Below are 22,629 nucleotides of genomic sequence, written 5' to 3'. Positions count from 1 at the left end.
ACGGATTTCTGTTTCAGAAATAAAAATTTTGAGTCGTTATCAAACGGGTTTCTTTGCTTAGAAACTTGTCTGGAGAATAGAAATTAAGAAATTGATTTTTGGCCAGAAATCAATTTCTGTTTCAAAAATTTTGTCATGCACGTTCTTAGTTCATCGAAATCATTTTCTATAGAAAATTGATTTTCCGTCGCCTAAAAACACTGGACAATCGAAAAATAATTCCTTGAAAATAATTTTTTTTTAAATAAATTATCAAGAGATGGATTTTTAAACTTGGAAGAATAAAATAGGTGGGGGAAGGACAGGAGTGGAGGCCCCACACACTAGAGTCTAGGCTAGTCACGCAACACTGACAAAGATCTTCTTTCCCTAAAGCAGTGGCTGACTAAAGATCAACTTGATTATTGCAGAATGCAGAGTCTCTCCCCAGTCAAAAATGGCATTATGCAAATGGCCAGTCCCATTCACCTGTACTACAACACCAAAAGATTCTCTCCTCATCCCACAATTATCTTAATCTAAAATCTTAATCTAATCTCCATCTCCCTCTGCCTCAGCTCGCACACATGCTGCTCGCATTCCCCGCAGCTTTCGCTTTTGTCGAGTTCCCAGCCTTTTCAAGCGCACACTTTTCCCTGCAACTTTTCTCTACCACTTTCTCGCACTTCCCCTCCAACCAAACACTCCCCAAAACCCAAAACCTCTCTCTCTCTCTCTCTCCCCTGCTTCACTCCAGACAAAGAAAGCTCGCATTTTTCTTCCTCACCCTCTGAGAAAGTCCCTCGCTTTCTCGGCCATTTTCCCGCATTTTCCCGTCGCTTTCCTTCGTTTTCTTTGCGTTCCCACAAAAGCATGGCTCCCCTCCTTCTTGTCTACTCCCTCCTCTTCTTCCTCCTCCCGCGTTCCCTCGCCGTGCCCGCTCCCGAGCTCGCCGCCCTCATGGCCATGAAGTCGTCCCTCGACCCGGAGGGCCGGGTCCTGACCTCTTGGGCCCTCGGCGCGGACCCGTGCGGCGGAGGGTCGTTCGAGGGCGTGGCGTGCGACGGATGGGCCGCGTGACGAACGTCTCGCTGCAGGGGAAGGGGCTGACCGGGAGGCTGCCGGCCGCGGTCGGCGGGCTCCGGAGCTTGACGGGCCTGTACTTGCATTTCAACGCGTTGAGTGGAGAGATACCGAAGGAGATTGGGGAGCTGAGCTCGCTCAGCGACCTGTATCTCAACGTCAACAACCTCTCCGGGGAGATTCCTCCCGAGATTGGCAACTTGTCAAACCTTCAAGGTCCGCTCTTGTTTTCCTTCCTTTTCTTTTTTTTTTCCTCTTTTAAAAGTCTTTTTTGGTATGAGGAAGGCGAAAGCTGTTTATTTGATGTGACTGTTAATCTCCATTTATGATTTTAACTTTCTCTTTTGGGGGGGCCAGAGGACTCGGCCTTTGCTTGACAAATCATCCTTTTCTTCTTTGAGTTTGTGGGGTCTCATTAAAGAAAATTTGTCTTTTTCCCCTGGCAGCCGGAGAAGACTTAAGATTGCTCGAGCACCCTTTAGATTTTTTGTTCTTTTTAGCTAAAAGTTTGAACCTTTCTGTGTGTGCGTGTGTGCGCTAGTGTTCCCCCGTTTACAAGTCGGAAGCTTTCTATTACTGTATGTCAATGTGCTTGTGGTCCTTCGAATCTGGCCTAAAAAAATGCTTTGATCTTGGTCATTTGTGTGGGCTGGCTCAGAGAGTTCTCAATTTAGTAGCATAATCAATCTTAATTACTGATCCAGTTACTTATTGGAATTTTTCGGTTGAACTTTGAAGATGAAAACTACCCAGGGTTTGTTTTTTGTATATAGCATATGCAGAGTTTATCTGAAGCATTGGTTAGATAGTGGAAAGATAGGTTCCCTTTTACCTAGAAAAAGGAAAAGAGGAATGCTGATCATGCCAGATACAGCAGAATGTATGCAAGTTGCTTCAGATCGAGTCATTTGTTTTTTCTTATGTTTTGGTTACAAGTTATTGGCTTATTTTGTTTCGCAAGAAGTGATGAGTAGAGACAGAAGGAATTATTTGTAGAAGGATAACCTGACTGAGAGAACATCTGTTTTTTTCTGTTCAGTTCTGCAGCTGTGTTACAACAAATTGGAGGGGAGTCTGCCAACCCAGCTGGGATCTATGAAGAAGCTTAGTGTACTCGCATTTCAATATAACCAACTAGCTGGTGCAATTCCTGCGACCTTGGGGGATTTGGAGAATTTAACGAGGTTGGACATGAGCTTCAACAATCTTTTCGGTTCCATTCCCACTAGATTGGCTGATGTTCCCCTGCTTGAGTTTTTGGACATCAGAAACAATAGCCTTTCGGGCAATGTATCTCCAGGTAACTTTTTTATTGCCTCTCTGGCTGAGTGCAGTTAGTGCTAGTTATTTGGCCTTTGTTTTGTTAGAAACGTATAAATGGAATTTCCTTTCGACTTTTTTCCATTGTGAATTGGCAGCTTTGAAGAGGCTCAATGCTGGCTTCCGATATGAGAACAACTACGGACTGTGTGGAAATGGTTTTCCCGACTTGGAAATCTGTGGTTCGCCCGACCTTATAAATCCAAACAGACCTGAAGCTTTCGGACCAAAAAACCATTCTACTAAAGACATTCCGGAGTCTGCTAAAGTACCGTCAAATTGCAGTGAAGCTCGCTGTTCTAATCCTTCCAAAAGCCCGCAAGCCAGTTTAGTTGTTGGGGTGATTGGAACTATTGTTGCATTAACAGTGATTGGACTTTTTGCTTTCTCTGCTTACCGTCGCCGGAAGCAGAAAATTGGTAGTACTTTCGACACATCGGATAGCCGTCTTAGTACTGATCAGGTGAAGGAGGTTTACAGAAGAAGTGCCTCTCCTCTAATCAACTTGGAGTATTCCAGTGGATGGGACCCACTGGCTAAAGGCGGAACTGGTTTCTCTCAAGAAGTATTCGAGAGCTTTATGTTCAACTTGGAAGATGTGGAACGTGCGACTCACTGCTTCTCCGAGACGAACTTACTGGGGAAGAGTAATTTCTCTGCCACTTATAAGGGGATACTGAGAGATGGGTCGGTTGTCGCTGTGAAGTGCATTGCCAAGACAAGTTGCCGGACTGATGAAGCCGAGTTTCTCAAGGGCCTGAAGCTACTAACGTCGCTGAAGCACACAAATCTAGTTAGGTTAAGGGGCTTTTGCTGTTCAAAAGGAAGAGGTGAATGTTTCCTGATCTATGAATTTGTTGCAAATGGAAACTTACTTCAATATCTCGATGTGAACAAAGGAAGCGACAAAGTGCTTGAATGGTCCACGAGGGTTTCCATCATCAATGGCATAGCTGAAGGTAGCATCCATAACTCTTTTTGCCATCTTATTGGCACCTTGAAAATTAATTGTAAACATGTGCATAAGTGCTTGCTGTTCACATTGATAGGCATGATCTGTTCTCTATATTATAGCATTGTGAAAGATATGTTTGATAGAAACATTGCTGCAATGGACATGATTCAGTCATGAATGGGTAGTTCTCCGGTAAGAGGTGTATCTTCATTGTCTTTTCTGCAGTAGATATTTTATCTATTCTCCGCTAAACGATACCCTTTTCTTCTAAATGAATTTACCTGAAATGGTGACCCTTTACTTTTACTTCTAGCCTGAGTACTCATCAATAGTTTTAAAAGGACTCAGCTTTATGGCTGCTTAGCTCAGCAATGCTTAAACATTATGTTCTTTATTTCAGGCATCAAATACATACATGCGAATAAAGGGAAAAAGCCTGCTATTGTTCACCAGAACATATGCGCGGAGAAAGTCCTTATTGACCACTGGAACAATCCCTTGCTATCTGATTCCGGCCTTCATAAACTTCTTGCGGATGACATCGTGTTCTCAACGCTTAAAGCCAGTGCTGCCATGGGATATCTTGCTCCTGAGTACACCACCACCGGTCGCTTCACTGAAAAGAGCGATGTGTACGCATTCGGCAAACTTGTCCTCCAAATCATCATTGGTAAGCGCAACATCACCCCTGGCATGTGGCAAGGAGCGGAAAACTGTAAGTTTGAAGACTTCATGGATCCGAATCTCGAGGGCAATTTTTCAGAACGTGAGGCAGCCAAACTAGTGGCTATTGCTTTGCGTTGTATCCAGGAATCTCCATTCTGCAGACCATCAATGGAGAATGTCGTTCAAGAATTGAGTAGATTGAGTTGAAGATCTTGACTTCTAGATAGGATTAATTCTTGTCTCACTTTTTCCAATGATTAGAGGCAAGCTAAGTTCCATTTCTTACTCCTCTCCCTAAATGATGAAGCTGTAGGTGACTTGTATGTATGCCATTCCGCACTGTACTTTAATTAGTCATCTCTTTTACTGTGGCTTGTGTACTAATGTGTTGTAAGATGAAGGACCTTAAGATGCAATCATTAGAGAATTAGGCCTTTGTTTAAGTTGTTTTTTGCAAGTTGACCGCATTCATGTTTGCTTTGTGTCCGTATTTAGAGTTGTAGCTAGTATCTAGTGCCTACTTAGATCATAAAGAGTCTGGAGAGGGATTAAGTTCTCACCTGGGTTGCTTTCAGTCTTCATCCATTGCTTGGCCCTTATACGGTGGCAAAAGAACTTTGAATTCTATCTGGGCTGTTGGAGATTGACATTGCAAAGACCTTTTATGGCAATGTTGATGAAAATGGTGTTGTTCAGAGCGCTGGTAAAACATGTTGCACGGTTATTGTTTCGAGTACCTTTCAGATTCAGGTCTTTCCTCTGCACAAATCAGGAATTTTTATAATCCAGGTCAAGTGCGCATTACAGTGTGATTGCACAGCGACAATGACTTGCTAGGAACCATCTCATGCTTGGTATGTGGTAGCGAGCTTGCTGTTTCCTTGATTATGATTGCATCTTAGGAGCTATTCGACATCACAATCTGCGTTGAACACCATCAATTTGCAGAGATTTGACTACAGCATATTTGCAGACTTAACTTTGCTCTTTGATCCCATCATCAAGAACCATTTTCATGCACCTTTTTTCAGCACCATCTTCAGTCTCATGAACGGTGGGAAGGTCCTCCGTCATCCATCTCTGCACTGCTCGCCTCTTCGTGAGTAGCCTTTATTTTGTGATTTATCATTTTCCTTCTTGACATAATTAGGAACAGCCTTTGCACCCCGGTCTGAATTTTTCACCAGCAGACACCTGCAGCTCGCCAATTACTTGAAGTATTGATTGTGGCCTTTCAATGCACGCGTGCTTCGAAAATAAGCGGCCTTTGTGTGCCTCCCCCTGCTATTTTTCCTCAAATTCTTGCGTGAGGTTTGTCTTTGCCGCGCTTCAAGAAGACAATTCGAAGTACGTTCGCAGAAAACAGTTTTATTCTTGGTGAGAGGGTTCTGTTCTATCCAAGATGGAAATGATTTCTTTAATTTCTCGAGGGAAAGGATCCATGATGAAAAACTGCGATTTTCCCTTGGATAAATCCACTGGGCAGGTTTAGCGATGGCTTGTGAGTGCAATTTAAACTAAAATATCACGATTCTCCTGCAGTTTTCATTTGCTTCACAGTTGAAAGTGAAATGCATGGAGAACCTCATTAGCAACTCCACAATGCGATACTTATAAGGGACAACAAACAAACCACTCCGGACATTGCGCTTTTACTTGGTCTAATACCGCACGCTGCACACCCGTTATCGAAGGGTAGTTCTTCAAGCAGAAGGCTGTTTCTGACTCCAGCTCACCCTGCCTAACCAGAAGGAAGATATGAAGAATTACATGATAAATGCTCAGCTCTTTTCATATAGGGAACACCAGAGCAAGATACACGAGCAAATTGTGCACTATTTAGATTCAAAAGAGATGCTAATTACAGTGTGCTTTACATAGCTAGAGTTAAGTTAATAACCCGTATGTACAATTGACATAAAGAGGCTTCCCAAAAACAAGGATACAGAGGGCCTGTCGCAAACTGGGGAGCTTTGCCTTTTCCCCCAAATTGGGAAGATGAATTGATCCCTTATTTTCTCAGGTAGAAGAAAGAATTCTTCATTGAATTCTGACTCAACAACTAATTCCTAGCAAGTTACTTCTGAATTGGAAATCAATGGACTGCCCAACATTGAATAAATCTCTGCAACTTGCGAATGGGACCTATCATCCACAGAAAACTCATGAACGATTCCGTTGAGTTCAATCCAACTGCATCCTGGAAGTTTTGGAATTCTCCTCTCTTTCATTACTTCTCTAACACTTCTAGCCTGCTTCCACAGACCAAGACCCGCATACATGTGAGAGAGAAGAATATAAGAAGTTGAATTGCATGAAGCCTGCCTCAATAGAGAATTAGCAACTGGCAGCCCAATTTTGTAGTTCTCTTGAATCTTACAAGCACTAATCATGGTCCTCTGAATAATGTCATTTGGCTCAATAGGCATTTCTTCAATGAATTTCTTTGCCTCATTTAAATAACCTGCCCGACAGAGGATGTCAACCATGCAACCATAGTGTTGAATTCTTGGATTTATCTTGTAAACTCTTCTCATAATTTCAAAACAAATGAGACCTTCCTTCACCAAGCCAGAATGGCCACACGCGTGCAACACTCCAATGAACGTGATATCATCTGGTTTCATGGAGAGTCTTTCCATCTCCATCAACATATCAAAAGCACATTCTCCTAGACCATGAATAGCCAAACCACCTATAATTGCATTCCAGTGATCCACATCTTTTTTAGGCAATACATTAAATACTGACTTGGCATTCTGAATGGAGCCACATTTTGAGTACATATCTATTAGAGCAACACCAAGTTTTCCACCTAACGAGAAGCCGATATCTTTTATGTAGCGATGCACTGCAATTCCTTCATTAAGCTGTCCTAATTGAGCAATAGCAGAAAGTACAATCAATAAAGTAGTGACATCAGGCGACAAATTCCTCTCATTCTTCATAGAATAGAAGATCTTCAAAGCTCCTGCATGGAGACCATTTTGAACATATCCAGCCATCATTGCATTGCAAGCTACAACATCTCTCTCAGGTATTTCAGAAAAGAAATCTCTTGCAATATCCACACATCCTATCTTGGCATAGCCATCTATCATATTAGCCCAAGTGACCACATCCTTTTCAGGCATCGCATTAAACAGTTCATGAGCATCTCCCATCTTCCCACACCGGACATGTGCATGAATCATAGTGTTCCACGAAATCAAGTCCCTCTCAGGCATTTCCTCGAAAAGCTTCTGAGCAGGGATAAGTCCATCTTCTAATTGCGAATACCCGCTCAGCATGGAGTTCCAAGAAATCAGATTCTTCTCCTGGACTGGCATCGAGTCGAACAATGCACGTGCTGATTCAATCATCCCACACTTAACATAACCATCTATCATGCAATTGTAAGAGACGGAATCCCGAGCGGCCATTCTATCAAACACCTGGCGTGCATCGTCAAGGCATCCACACCGCAAGTACCACCCCATCAAACAATTCTGCAAGTACAAATCCGACGCCATTTCCAGTTTCCTCAACAACCCATGAACCTGCAGCCCTTCCTTCAACGAACCCAACCGCGAGCACGCTTTCAAGACCAGAGAGAACGAGAACCTGTCCCCCGAAACCCCGCTCTCGGCCATCAAACGGAACACGGGCAACGCTCCCTCGGGCTCAGCTCCATGGGAGTAGGACTTGAGGACCGCGTTCCAGAGAAAAGGGTCTTCCCCGGGCCCGCCCCCGCGGCCCGAGAAGGCGCGGTGGGCGAAGAAGACGCGGCGGGCGAACTCGGCCACCGGCGGGTCCGGGGAAGAGCAGAGCGCGAGGATGAGCTTGGAGGTGAGAGAAGCGTTGCGGATGAGGCCGGTCGTGATCATCCTCGCGTGGATTTGGCTCACGTCGCGGGGGGTCTTGCAGCTCCGGACGTGAGCGAGCGTGGGCTGGATCGAGTTCCATGGCTGGCTCGGGTTCGAGACCAGGAACATTGCGGTTTGCTAGCTGCGCCCGAAGCTTCTCTGACACTCTCTGTTCTTACGTTGAAGCTCCTGTTATCCAGGAGTTCGGTCGCAAGGACGCTTTCTCTGAATCAGATAAAAAAAAAAAAAAAAAACCTGGCTCGCGATAGTTCTACCAAAAAAAATCCAAAATCCGTGCACCAAAACTTTAAAGATGGATTTGGAATTTCTTGACCGGTTTTGAATTTTCAATCTTGATCGTATGAATAACAACACTATGCCAAACGCATTGAGTTGTTCAAGTAAAATGTCTTTTTTCTCTAATGGTAGCATGCTCGCGGCCTAATAACATAACACCAACGTCCGTTTAAATGGATTTTTCACTTCTTGCATTTTATTCGGACAAAATCCTACATTTTAAGTTATGACACTCGAAACTTTCGTAAAATGCAAATGTTGATACGCACATTTAATATACTTTTTTATAAATCGTAAATCAAATGTTAGTATTTTGGATTTTAATGGAAAAGTGAAAGAGAAAAGAAAGGAAATTCGTAATGAATATGATTATCGACATGCAAATTAAGTAGTTCAGTTGCAACGAGAACAAATTGCAGGAAGACGTTTCAGGTCAGAGATAATTTTGTTTAGTACTTAAAACAACTCCGGGCATCACTAAACAGCTCTCCAATCCACCAGAACTGAATCTACTCTTCAGTGAGACCCAGTGGAACATATCGACATCGACCATATTGTGCACTGGATTCCGTATCTCTCGATCTCCCGAATCCACACAACCTTATGTACAGATCAAATGCTCGACCCATCTTGCCCAGCTCAGCACAACACCTCGATTCAAGAGAGGCAATCCACCCCCTTTCCTGCTTGCTCTCTTCTTCTAAAAAAGTTATCCAGGAAACACACATCATGGAGCCAAATTTAGCGGCAACCTCCTTTAGTGATGGAAACCACACAGCTGTCAAAGATATCCATCTCCCAAGATTTATGAGGCAAATTTCTGGATCCTCCCAGGAAATGCACAGTGAGATGGTTCCTAGAATGCTTCTGAATCGAATTCGGGTCTCACTGGGTAGTCAAGACCATTTAGACATGGAATTCGCTTCTTATCTTCCTCTAGATATGCTGGAATGAACCAGTATAGTTTATCTGTTCCAAACACCTAGCGCACAAAAGAGAGATCCATCATTAATAAAGAGTCCCTAAAAAAAGTAAAGGGCAAATACCACCAAAAAAGAAAAACTATGCTCACTATGACACACCCCGAACTTTTTTAGTGTCGCCAAAAACCCAGAACTTGCCCACAAATAGCCTCAATTTTCATCATAATCATATATAGCCTCTATTACATCCAGAACAGGATCTTTTATGACATGAGAAAGTTTTGGAGTATTTGTGTCATAATTGACAAGTTTAAGGTTTTTGGCGACACTAAAACAGTTCGGGGTTTGTGTGTCACAGTGGGTATAGTTTGGAGTTTTTTGTGATATTAACCCAAAAGTAAAATGCTACAAAATTGAGGAGATCACTTATGTATGAAACCAGAATAGGAAAGTCAAGAAAGTTAATAAAATTAGAATCCAACTACAATAATCTTCACTTTTGGTTTTGTTGTGCAATCATCCATCTACACCAATTGCAGACGACAAAATTGTGAAGCGATACAGAATCAGAGTAAACAGAATTCGGTGCTGTCCATTCACGACACTTGACTGGAATGCCGACAGAAAATTGTTTCCCCCATACTGAGAGTGTACTCATCAAATACAGCTTCAACTAGTTTACACGACTTATTTATATTGAACCATAACTTGTTCTTTGTACTCTTTCCTTTTCCTTTTTCTTGACAAGTAATGTAGACTCCTGAAGTTAAACAGCAATTAACCAACAGTCTGGCAGGGGAGTCAACCACATGCACTTACATAAATGTCTTTGTTTCTGGTGTAGATGTAATGAAATCTTTAACTTCAATCTTTTTGCTACACATATAATTCTAGGTTTCACCTTTTGGATCAACTAACAACTAGCACATATATAACAATCATTATGCTACTCTCCCTCAATTACCATCTTCAATCACGTTACTGTTCTTGGAGTTCCCGATCATTGCAGAAATTTTAATAAACGAACGATTACTTTTAGCATATCAAGACTAGGACAAGGAAATGAGAGTAACTGTGAGAAAAGCATTTTGAACTTGGGAGGTTTTCTTGCATTTTGTTAGATAAGAGATTATTTCGAAACTTTCAAAAAGATTATTGAATATGATCAAGAAATTACAAAAGATGGTACCTGCTCGAAATTTCTTTTCCGTCCAAGGTCAAAATGCCATTTGGTAGTGGTCTTCTTCTCATAAGCCTGGTCACAAGAGCAGAAACCACCGGAAACAATGAAGAACGAAGAAGAAAATTCTACAACTTCGGCATTAATTCATCCATGAAGAGATGCAGAGTTCTTTCAGCAGATACATGTCTAGCATAAAAGGGATACTTGTTTTCTCAATTTCATATTAAGCTACGGAAGCTTGCTCAGGAATACTTTTTTGGGTCAGATAAGTGGTATTTTGCTAAAACTGCCAAAACCAAATAAGCACTGACAGTCTAAGATTGCCATAAAAAAGTTCATTGTTTTGAAGTATCATCAACAGATAATGCAAAGAAAGTATCTCCAAGATTTCTAAAGCAAAATTACACTCCACATACAAAATTTACCAAATAGGAAGGGAAGGGTTGTGAGCAAACCACTTAACATTCAAAACAACATGCTTAGAATCAGAAGTGAAGGTAATACCTCGATTGTGGTGGTGTTAGCAGCAACCAGAGACATATGCAAGATCAGGAAGCCGAACACGCTCAGAGAAAATGCCAAATTCAAAACTAATGACCAACAGAAAAACATTATTAACTCAAGGAAAACAAGATGCAAGTGAAGGTCACAAACAGTTGTGTTGACCTTACCAAAAGAAAGAAAAGTCGTCGCAAGAGTGCCAGGGGTATCAGGGATATCTCCATCAGTAAAGAATGCTATGAAGTGTGGAAGTAAGGCTAAAGTAACGACGCTTGTCTCGAGGAAGGTATAGAACTGCATTTAAATTCAGAAAAGAACCAACTAAAACCTTAGCTGTTGTTCAGTCAAAACATTTGAAATAAAATAAAAAAATCAACTCTTTATGAGTAAATTGTGGATAACCAAAGATATTCACAAGGCCAAATACCAGGCATAACTGCAAATGTCATACATGCTGAAATTATAAGCATATGAGAGCATATGAGAGATATGGAGAGACTGATGGACAATATTCCACATGAGCAAGTAAGGCTAAGGCAGATAGTACATAAATAGTGACATGTCATAACAATTTAAAGACCTAAAACCATACATACCAAATGCAACTTGACATATGAGGCAATGGTGTAAGCTTACCAGAAAAAGAAGGAAATATTTGTAATTTAATGCTCCAACACAGTTGACAACCCAGACACAATGATGGTCCATTTTGAGTACACACCTTCCACCTAAAACAAGAAAGTTACAGGGTATCTGTCAGCAACCTAAAGTGAGAAAAGGTCAACATACAACGATAGAAATGAAACAATAGTTTCGTAGAACTTACAAACAGAACAATGATGACAACGAGGTGGTTTGAAATGGTCACACTTTCGACAATAACGGATTCGTGGATTGGATGGATCAGATTGCAAACCACTCGAATCAGGTAAAGTGAGCGGATCAGACTCCCCTCTCTCCTCATCAATACTAGGCCTCCAATTGGGTGGAACACTACCCGGGTCGGTGAACACAACCGAGAAGTAACTCCACAACAGCATCACCAACTGCGTTACATCAATTTCTATTATTTCAGTCTTCTTTCAAACAAAAATAATCAATAGCCAACAAGCTCTAGTAAATTTGGGCGATCCTTGGCAAGAAAATGGCATGCAGGATCAACAACAGGCAATTAGCCTCCTCACAAAAGTACTCATTTCTCGAGAATCCAGGACTAATAACTGCAATAGGAACTCTAATTGCCGGAAACTTGCAGACAAAACAATTGTGTGCACAAATTGAAATGATACTCCACAGACACAACCAAGAATTCCATCCAGCAAACAATAAGCCTCTAGAAAATCCAAGGGAAGAACCCCAACAAAAAACAAAATCCGTTTAAAGAAACCAAGCATCGAACTTTCCGCCTTTAAATTCTAAATCACACTTCAAGCAGGCTTTTTTCTTTTCTTTTCCATACTCAGATTAAGAGATAATTCAAAAAAAAAAAAAAACAGCCTCGAATCACTACGCAAAAGAATCAGGGGAAGCTCACGAGGCCGTGGAACAGAACCAAGACGGCCAGGGCGATCAACGCCCCGACGCCGCCGCCGAGGAGAGCCGGGCCGTAGCTGGTCACGACGACGGAGTAGTAGGTGACGCCGACGACGCCGAGCACCACCAGGATCATGATGGAGCCGAGGCCCCGGAGGGCCGTGCAGAACTTGAACACGTTCCAGGCCATGGCGGCCCCGGATCTGTGCATGCTAGAGGCGGCGCGCCGGCCGCGGAGGGATCGGTTGGGGGAGCTCGATTGGCGCCGCTCCGGGGCCCCGGCGGTCCTCGATCCCGGGTGCTCGCCGCCGCCGCCGATCGGGGCGGGAATTCAGGCCGGAGGATGTGAGATTCCGGCGGGGGGCGGTTGGATTTTCCGGTCGGAGGGGTTCGTGGGAATCGAGGGTTTTCTGGGATTTCAGAGGCGTAGGCGAGAGAGAGGGAGCTGCCCAGAGAGAGAGAGAAAGGGAGGAGGATGGGGTCTTCAAGTAAGGTCGGTCGAGACGAGAATTTGTTGACCCGTTCTTGTTTTTAATTTTTTTTTTTATTGATTTAGGAAATTTGATTGAAATGAAAAGATCTTTTTAAAAGTGTAAGTATGAAAATTTGTGAATAATTCCGAAAGATTGATTTAATTATGTTATGGAAGGTCGAATGACTAAATTGAATAAATTAAAAACTTAAGGATTGAATAAATATGAATGATACAATAATTTAATGATGACATTATACATTTGGTCAAAATTTAAAAGTCATGTGCATTATTACGCTTTAATTCTCCTTGGCCCTGTTAGGCAAGGGTCGACAACACTCACAATATCTGGGGAGAGTCGCTGCAGGTCAGCCAAGGTCACTAAGCCTGGTCAAGGGCCTAGTGACTCTAGTAGACCTTTCCCCACCGTTGTCAACCCTTCTTGGGACGGTGGGAAAGTTACGGCGAGGGCTAAGCCCTTAGTACATATGATATAACTACTACTCTTCTTCTTTTTATATTTATTTTTATACATAAATAAATTTAGTTTTAAATTTAATTTAATTAATACTTATTTTAATTATTTAGTCACATCAACAAAATAATGTTATTTTGCGCTCACTTTATTAGAAAAATGTCACGTATGTATTTTGACCGAATTTTCTCGATAACTAATCTATTTTGTTTCGATTTTAGCACTTAAATATTACTTTCTTAATTTTTCGCACTTAATAATCTCTCCACGCAAAGTTTTAACACTAACTATTCAGCACTTGAATATAATGTCTCTATCTTGTCTCGTACCCGACACGAAATTACTCAAATTTCGACTTCATCTTTCCATCAGTTTTCTTCCTTTCCAAGTTACCTTAAAAAAATAACCATATATTAGAGCACTAGTTTACCTCGATCCAATCGCCCAATGACGTGTAAGAGAGCTATTTACAGGCTTATACATGGCAAAGCGCACAGAAAATTCATTATGAGAAAGAGATGGCAGGTGATAAAGAGATGGTGTTGGTCACGGGTGGAACAGGATGTATAGAATGATGGATCATCATGAGGCTTTTCCAACACGGTTACACTGTCCGGACCCCTATCAGACCAAGATCTAATCCAGGTGATGATTTCTCAGACCCCTACATTGTGTGAAAAAATCAATTCCAAGCAAATTTCAGTTCGGCTCTCTGCTTACCAACAGGGATTCCTGATAGCAAGAAGGACATCAGCTTCCTGACCAACTTGCCGGAAGCCTCCGAAACCCTCCACATCTTCACTGCGGACCTAAATGGACCGGACAGTTTCAAGCCGGGCATCGACGGATGCACCGGGGTCTCACACGTCGCTCGCCCGATGGACTGGATCGGCAAAGACCCAGTAGAGGTAGTCGTCCAAAGATCCATCCGGGGGACCTTGGGGATATCCTCAAAGCCTGCCTCAAGTCGAAGACCGTGAAGCGAGTGATTTACACTCCGTCATGTACTTGGGCAATGGCCAAGACATGGCGGACGAGAGCTCGTGGAGTGACGTCGAGTCGACTACTACAAGTCTCTGTTGCTTTCTGGCAATTCGTACATGGCGATGAAGATGAGGACTGAGAGAGCCGCCATCGAATTTGCGGAAGAAAACGGTTTGGCCGTGATCCCTTCTCTTGTTGTTGGTCCGTTCCTTTGTCCCAGTGTCCCTGCCTCGGTTCATATGGCAATGGCCATGATCTTGGGTATGTTTATGTTCTCTCTCCTTTTCAGGAGAAGTAGGAAAAAAAAAGTTCTAAATTTATTGTGTTAATATTAATTGAGTCATAAATCTTTCAATTAGATTAATTTAATTTTAAACTTTTTATATTGATACCAATTCAGTCCATCTCTCTGATTTAGGTTAAAAAATTGCTAACATGGATACCAGCCATCCTAAGTATATGACCAGCACTTAGGTACACAAATTTGATAATTATTAAAAATTGCTAACATGAATATCAGCCATCCTAAGAGAGAGAGATGAAAGGCGACGGGCCGGTCTACGTGAGCAACGGGAGGAACTGGATTCGTGGTGTCCTGGCTCATCGAGAAACTGCTCGAGAAGGGCTACACCGTCCAAACTACAGTTCATTCCAGTATTGATGGTATGAGGTTTCTGACAAATTGAAATAGAAGTGACACGAAATGAAGAAGATAAAACTGAAGAAGAATATTGTATTTTGTGCACTTCTCATTATGTATTCTCCATGTACAATGTTCAATATATAATACAAAAAGTAATTAATAAGAGGAAAGAGCAGGCTGTTCCTTGGTTCTCATTCCTCTTGTCTCGATTATCCCTTCTCATCTTATCTCAAGTAAAGTGATAATCAACTTCTACGTGCTTCATTTTTTCATGTGCTATGGGATTTGCCACAAGTTTGAGCACCGAATCGTTCTCACAAAATAGCAAGCTTGGTCCTTTAATGTACCCCCAGGTTTACAAGTAGGTCCCGTAACCATACTATTTCACAAACAATTTTAGTCATGGCTTGATACTCAACTTCAATTGATGACAAGGACATAGCGGATTGCCTCCTTGTCTTCCATGAAAGCAACGATTCCCCAAGTTCAATGCAAAAACAAGTGATAGACCTTTGGCTCATATGACAAGTTACATAATTCATGTCGCAATAAGCTATCATCTCCATGTTACATCTTCAAGAAAGAAGTATCGTAAGTCTTAGGCACTTCTTCAAGTACTTTGCAACCTTTAGAGTAGCATTCATATGAGACTATTTTGGATTATATATGAATTGATTGAGTGTCTATATTGCATAACATATATCTGGTCTAGTCATTATGACGTAGATAAACTTCCCAATGAGTCATTGATAGCTTGATGGGTCATTGAGTAATGGATCATTATTTGGAGACTATAAACCCGCATCATAATGAATTGTGATCAATTTGGCATATTGCTTAATGGGAATAACAATTAGTTTGCATCATGATAGTCTTGCTTTTGATATAATTTCCTGTACAAATTTCCGTTGGCTAAGAGAAATTCCTTGCTCTGATTGGGCTATCTCAATTCCAAGGAAATATTTGGGTGGTCCCAAGTTTTTAATGTGAAAAGTGGAATGTGGGTATTCTTTAAAACTCTTGATAGCAAATTCATCACTTCTTATAATACGTATGTCATCAAAATATATCATTAAATGGATGGACGACATGCCTTTTGTCCTATGAACAGAGCAGAATCATGTTTGTACTATTTGAATCTTGTAGCTATAAGTACATTGGTAAACTTGGCGTACTATTGGAAAATCTATTTTAGACCATAGAGGAATTTATGGAGATGACATGCTCTAGACTCCCCCTATCTCCGTAAAAAAAGAAAAAAAAAGAAACTTTAACTCAATTACTTAATTATTTTATAGTTTCTTGGCCAATATATATGTATGTATGTATATATATGTATATATATGTATATATATTTATATATTTTGCAATAAATCATTGATTAATTTTATCTCATAATAGGATAACCCCCATTTTTACTAATTTTAATAATCTATTTAAGTCAAAACAAAATAAACAAATGAAGAAGATGGAAGAGACCGATTGGAGATGTCAATAAATATTTCATGATATCAAATTAAGAGCCAATGACTCATTTTAAGAGTCTAATTAGGTCTCTATTTAACCATGCCGTGATTAAATTAGGTTGACATTGAAAAAAGATGGATCAAGAGATTAATGTTTTGAATTTTGTGAAGATTAGGACTTCTAATCTAGAGTCTAATTCCCCATATATTCCCGATGTTGGGAAATCCTAAAAGAACTACACCATGACTTTTGGAGAAATTAAGTTCCTATCTAATGAGTATTGTTGATTCATTCCACCTTATATTTTTCATTTTTTAAATAAAAGTCAATTGGTCACAATTCAACTCAAATTTAAGGCCGAACACGCTTTAGTGCTCTACTTAGAAACTAGGTTCACCATGATATGAATTAATAAATGTAATTTTGTAGGTATTGGAGACCGGTTTCATGGACTCACTTGGAAACTGCTCTAGTCCGGTTCCTAATTGAATCCTTGGGCAAGCACTCAACATAGAACATGATAAATTTTATCCCATTAATAATTGTATCCTAACTACCAAACATAGCCTAAGTGTTGTCCTACTTAGATTACACTCCAAGCAAACCCACAAGTGTTATCACAAAATCTCTCACAAAAAACTTACTTTGAAATTCACAGAGAAAATCCTAACACTTCTTTTGATTTTCTCTAACATGTAACTTGTGAAAATAGGTTAAAATAAGCTATAAATCTCAATTTGTTTAAGTCGATTCAATACACCAAAGCCCACTTAATGTCCGGTGCTAAATGATGCATCTAGGGTACGTCCCGGTACGAAGTTTGACATATCAGCCAACCATGCCCAATACCTCAGTGTAACTCAAGTTGATACCCGGGTGCCTCCTTGATATCCAATGCCAAACGGCTCTTATAAGGGGGGACCAACAATTGGCCATGTGTAGCCAGTCACCCTGCCAAGCCTAACTTGTCGACAAGTCCATGCTCTATACCTTTGTGTTATTGGGTTTGATCGGTCCATGCTAAGTACCTTTGTGTATGTCAGTGCGATACATCGACACCCACTTGAATTGGGCCAATCGTCCGTTTGACATCCAATGCCGAATGACACTTCAAAGGGCTTAGTCGAGCTCCCAGCCATGTGTGTGGATGGTCGGTCAGCTTGGCTAGTCAGTTGGCCGGCCCATGCCGGGTAGCTTCGTGCTTCCGGTCTCGATTGATCAAGCTCCCGCCTTTGTTCCAAGCGCCCAGTCTCTTGTTCCACTGAATCTCAAACACACCCTAACATGTCTCGGACCTATCCAGTTATTCAGGCTTGATCCTTCATATTTGGCTAGAAATTCGAGATACAATTTCAACAATATCAATGACATGGGTTGCAAAGTTGTCATCTTCACGTTATGCTTTCTGCATCTTTTGTCGCCAAAACATTTTTTTTTCTTTTTCTATAGTATATATTAAAGAGGTATGCTAGGCTATTGTACACGTCAAACTAAATTCACTTCTAAATTCATATTAAAATTAATACTACCCAGTCATTTTATCACTCGTCCAACAATGGATGCTTGAATTTTTTAGTATTTTTTTGGATAAAAGGTAAGAATTTTTTTATACTACATGGGACTGCGAAAAAGATATTTTATGCAGCGTTTTAAGGCACTTGACATATTAATACGCTGTCACTCATCTAACTAAATAGCATACCTTTCACATGACTTTAGCAACTAAAATAATCAAAGTCATCCAATGACACAATGACACCACATTGTCAACGCACATATTATAATTAATCATTGTAGAGTAAAATTTTCGTGATATAATAGGGTACTTTTTTTTGCACTAGGCTAATGTCATGGTCCGTGAATCCCCCGTGCTCGTGACGCTTGTGAGTGGTGCTTGGGATTATCGAGTGAAGAGTGAGGAGGTAGGAGGGATGAACACAACTAGTCTGTGGAAGTGGCGTCAAAACGATTGGTGCTAGGAGTTATAGGATAAGAAGATTATATCCCTTAGGAGCTCTGAAAGTGGGGTTCCTGTGCACAAACTGGTCGGGAGCTGATGCTGCTTTCTTGACGAGGCCATGACAGACCGAAACTAGTTGTTGTGTCTAAAGAAATATGTTGTCTCACTCGATGGACTAGATGCTTAAGCAAAGCTAGACGTGGTAGGATCTCGTCCACCGGTTGAATTCTAGATCAACGGATGTAAGCCGAGGGCCTCAAGTATAAGAAGGGGTGCCCTCCCCCTCATTTGTAATCACCCAATCATTTCAGCAATACAAAACTCCTTTCTTTCCAGAGCTCCTCTCTCTAAACTTACTCTCTCTACGATCCGAGTATACGAGCGAGTGAGTGTTTGATTGAGCAAGGTTTGGCTTGTGTGATCCAAAATAGCCTGAGTTGCCGCATGGTCATGATCCCAATCGATCGGCTCGTGACAAGTGGTATCAGAGTAGGAATCCTTCCAGTAAGTGAGCAAGTCAGAGAATTGAGCTTCTCGCTCTAGGGCGTTGAATTGATAAGTGCCCGATCCAATCCTAATGGGTGGAAAGTGAATGGCCGGGGCAAAAAATGCTCAAACGAAAATGAGCTCTCTACTCATAGGATGGCAATGGTACTAGGATGAGTCAGTTCCTCGCCGAGCCGCTAAGGAGTTCGAGAAGAACCGAGCCCTTACTGAATAGGGATAACGTTCCTGGATCGATCGGTGAATTCGAAGAAGAGATCTACTGCCACATTTTCAACAAGGAAAGAACCTCAATTTTTAAAAAAAGTTTTAAAAATTAAAAGATGCGGTTGGCGAAAATGCCACACTTGCCAAAAAGCGCAAGTGACCGAAAGGGCCGTGTAAGATCAAAAGAGGCTATCGATGGAGTAAAATCTGTTTTGTTGGGCGAGCATGACCATTCGATGTGAAATTCGAAAAGTGGCACATCAATGGTTAATGGACGCAAGGAAAGGACAGAGCAGATCGCAACGAGGGCGTTGCGAATTAAGTGGGGGAGAATGTCATGGTCCGTGAATCCTCCCGTATTCGTGACATTTGTGAGTGGTGCTTTGGGTTATCGAGTAAAAAGTGAGAAGGCAGAAGGGATGAACATAACTGGTCCGTGGGAGTGGCGTCAAGACGGTTGATGTTAGGAGTTCTAGGATAAGAAAATTATATCACTTAGGAGCTCTGAATGTGGGGTTGGCCTCTCGTGCACAACCGCGAGTGGGAGGCGATGCCGCTCTCCCGACATCATGGACGCCAAAACCTACCGTTCCTAAAGAAATTTGTTGTCTCACTCAATGGACTAGACACTCAAGCGAAGCTAGGCGTGGTAGGATCTCGTCCGCCTGTTGAATTTTAGATCAACGGATGTAAACCGAGGGCCTCAAGTATAAGAAAGGGTGCCCTCCCCCTCATTTGTAATCATCCAATCCTTTCAACAATACAAAGCTCCTTTTTTTTTTTTTCCAGAGCTCATCTCTTTAAACTTTCTCTCTCTATAATCCAGGTATACGAGCGAGTGAACGTTCGATCGAGCGAGGCTTGGCTTGGGTAATCCAAAATAGCCCGAGTCGCCGAGCGGTCACGATCCCAATCGATCGGCCTGTGACACTAAGCTGTCTCTAGAGTGCTCGAGCCAGACAAGCCTTTTGTAACATAGCTAGACACCGCCCTTGTCTCGAGGGATTATTACATGAACCTAGTAGATGTACTCTTATTAATCTACGGCATCAAAAACAGTAGGTCACATCAGATTTAAAGGATCCAATTTATTGAGTGTATGTAATAGATTCATGTGATAATTTCTCATAATCATTCAAATTTCAAGCAAAACTAAGTCGGCTAGTACCACAAAGTCCTCTTTTAGCATAACTCAACCATTCAAACGCGGATGATTCATATAAATGGACTCTCCATGCCGTCTGATATTCGTCACTCCAGGCGAAGCCCAGAGAGAGAGAGAGAGAGAGAGATGGAAGGCGGGGTTGTCGATGAAGGGCCGGTGTGCGTGACAGGAGGAACTGGGTACGTGGCGTCCTGGCTTATCAAGAAACTGCTCGAGAAGGGCTACACCGTCCGGACTACAGTTCGTTCTGCTACTGATGGTACGAGGTTTTCCGACTGTCTAACGCGTATCTCGATAGATAGCAGTAGGTGATAGTAGGATTCAACGCGCTCGCTAGTTGACACGATGTTCATACATCTATCCCTCCCGGCAAATCGCGCAGGAAACGAAAGGGACCTCAGCTACCTCACCAACTTGCCGGGCGCGGCGGAGAGACTGCAGATATTCGGCGCCGACCTGAGCTAGCCGGAGAGCTTCGGGCCTGCCGTCGAGGGATGCGCCCGCGTGTTCCACACGGCGCACCCCATCGACTATACCCTGGCGTCGCCGGAAGAGGCTGTCACGCGGGTCGCCGTCGGGGGCCTCCGGGGGGGGTCCTCGCGGCGTGCCTCGGCGCCAGGACCGTCAAGCGGGTCGTGTACACCGCCACCGCCAGCGCGTGCCTGTTCAGCGGCGAGGACCTGGACGTCGCCAACGAGGGCACGTGGAGCGACCTCGAGGTGTGCCGGAGGTCGCCCTTCTACCCGAACTACCTGGTGTCGAAGACGGTGACGGAGAAGGAGGCGCTGGAGTTCGGAGAGCGGCACGGGCTGGAGGTCGTGACCTGCGTTCTTCCCACGGTGACCGGGCCTTTCATCACGCCCTCCGTGCCGGGGTCCGTCGGGCTGACCGCCTCCATACTCGCCGGTAGTTAAATGTTATCTTCTCTTTTCTCCGTCATCTGATATTCAGGAACATTACGAACGACAGCAGGACTATCTGATCCTTATCATACTCGACCAAAATCCGCACCTGATGCGACGTTTATGATCGCAGGCAATGTGCAATGGTACGAGCTATTGCCGATGTGGTACCTGGTGCACACGGACGACGCGGCGAGGGCTCTCATATTCCTTATGGAGAGCCCGAAGGTGAAGGGCCGGTACGTTTGCCGAGCACTCGAGCTGAGGACTCACGAGCTGGCCGAATTCATGGCCGGTAGATACCCCGAGCTCAACATAACCATCACAGAGTAAGTTCTTTTCTCGTTTAGAGGTGGATGATCATATCTGCGTATCACATAACAATGATTCTTCCATTCATGTTGGGGTCATTGCTGCTGAAAATATGTTGGGAATGTGTTTGCAGCAAGATGAAGGAGCTGAAGGATCGAAAGGCAACTAGCCTCTCCTCGAAGAAGCTCTTGGACGCCGGGTTCGAGTACAAGTACGGGGTCGAGGAGATGTTCGACGACATGGTCCGGTGCTGCAGAGCGCTGGGCCATTTTTGAATAATCGATCGGGCCTCAAATTTGGAGAAGAGAAGAACATCCGATTGAAAGTTTGCCGTGTTCATTGCGTTCCTCTCGTACCGAGTGGAGTTGTCTTTTTGTTTGGAAACTTTGCGGTATCCACCATACGTTTGTTCCCAACAATTCCTTCTCTTGCTCATACTTGGACCTTTAGAATGCACATAAAGAAGCAACCGACCCCCTTCGATATTTCTCTTAACGTGTTATACACTGTTGAAAGTTAGATCCACATGAAGTGTTAAAAGGTACCTAATGTTGACCTAAGGCCTGATCAAAGTTGACCAAAATCATGATTAGTCAAAAGTTCGATGGAAGGGTATAATTGGCTTGTGCTCCTCGGGAGTTGGCCAATTATATCAAATTCGCTCAAATCGGATGGCTGAATCTTAAGTTAGCACATCTTCATCATGGTCATCCGTTCGTGAGGTGCTGAGAATTTTGCGAGTCGATGTGACCGATCAATTTCACCTTAAAGATTAAGTCATAATCTTCTGATGCTACAAGAATTACAACCGACTAATTTTACTTTATAATATATTATAACTTTATGTCACGATTATCCATTGGCCCAATTTCTAGAACTTCACAATCCCGACATTTAAAAAATTCGAGAGGGGATTAACTTCACGGGAATCCAGGCTGCCCCCCTTTCCTTGTAAGGGGAATTGGACAAAGACTGCAATGGGGCTGGAATATTTATTGAGGCTCAGTTTCCCGCTTTTATCCAGTCTTTCTTGGAAAATATTTTAAGGTCATACTAAGGACCTAGTCCCGACTTCTATGTGAATGCAAAAAATGGGTATCAATTTGACATCGAATGGAAGAGATATGTCTGGTAAAGTTTGGTCATATATTCTATAAATAAATAAATAAAACACAAAAATCATCTTTCGAAGTTTTTCTGAAAAATAATTTGATTTTGCCACCGCCATTTTGGTTCTGACAAAATGGTTGCTG

The 22,629-nt window shown here is 42.5% G+C and overlaps 4 protein-coding genes across 4 annotated transcripts; 2 read left to right on the top strand and 2 right to left on the bottom strand.

Annotated features, from left to right (window-relative positions):
- The first annotated feature begins 505 nt into the window (after nucleotides 1-505).
- On the top strand, nucleotides 506-4,446 carry LOC104442244 (LRR receptor-like serine/threonine-protein kinase GSO1). The gene is given in 5 exon segments (XM_010055596.3): nucleotides 506-1,042; nucleotides 1,045-1,278; nucleotides 2,102-2,362; nucleotides 2,481-3,341; nucleotides 3,738-4,446. Coding segments are annotated over 5 exon segments (2,019 nt in total). The 5' UTR covers nucleotides 506-852; the 3' UTR covers nucleotides 4,211-4,446.
- Nucleotides 4,447-5,819: 1,373 nt separating this feature from the next.
- On the bottom strand, nucleotides 5,820-8,369 carry LOC104442243 (pentatricopeptide repeat-containing protein At2g45350, chloroplastic). Its single transcript, XM_010055595.3, has one exon. The coding sequence runs from the start codon at nucleotides 7,975-7,977 to the stop codon at nucleotides 6,073-6,075; it is 1,905 nt and encodes a 634-aa protein (XP_010053897.2). The 5' UTR covers nucleotides 7,978-8,369; the 3' UTR covers nucleotides 5,820-6,072.
- Nucleotides 8,370-8,498: 129 nt separating this feature from the next.
- On the bottom strand, nucleotides 8,499-12,773 carry LOC104442241 (probable protein S-acyltransferase 14). The gene is made up of 7 exons (XM_010055594.3): nucleotides 12,287-12,773; nucleotides 11,579-11,798; nucleotides 11,389-11,480; nucleotides 10,923-11,046; nucleotides 10,756-10,841; nucleotides 10,258-10,323; nucleotides 8,499-9,127 (listed from the first exon to the last, which is right to left on the bottom strand). Exons 1-7 carry the CDS (start codon nucleotides 12,494-12,496, stop codon nucleotides 9,002-9,004), a joined length of 924 nt encoding a protein of 307 aa, XP_010053896.1. The 5' UTR covers nucleotides 12,497-12,773; the 3' UTR covers nucleotides 8,499-9,001.
- Nucleotides 12,774-20,218: 7,445 nt separating this feature from the next.
- On the top strand, nucleotides 20,219-21,892 carry LOC104443260 (vestitone reductase). Its single transcript, XM_018872771.2, has 4 exons — nucleotides 20,219-20,421; nucleotides 20,545-21,068; nucleotides 21,198-21,393; nucleotides 21,510-21,892. Exons 2-4 carry the CDS (start codon nucleotides 20,657-20,659, stop codon nucleotides 21,649-21,651), a joined length of 750 nt encoding a protein of 249 aa, XP_018728316.2. The 5' UTR covers nucleotides 20,219-20,421; nucleotides 20,545-20,656; the 3' UTR covers nucleotides 21,652-21,892.
- Nucleotides 21,893-22,629: the final 737 nt, after the last annotated feature.

This window comes from Eucalyptus grandis, chromosome 4 (assembly GCF_016545825.1).
Source record: "Eucalyptus grandis isolate ANBG69807.140 chromosome 4, ASM1654582v1, whole genome shotgun sequence".
Lineage (NCBI taxonomy): Eukaryota > Viridiplantae > Streptophyta > Magnoliopsida > Myrtales > Myrtaceae > Eucalyptus > Eucalyptus grandis.
The sequence above is the reverse complement of the archived record's forward strand: the minus strand, read 5'-3'. Positions and strand labels throughout refer to the sequence as shown.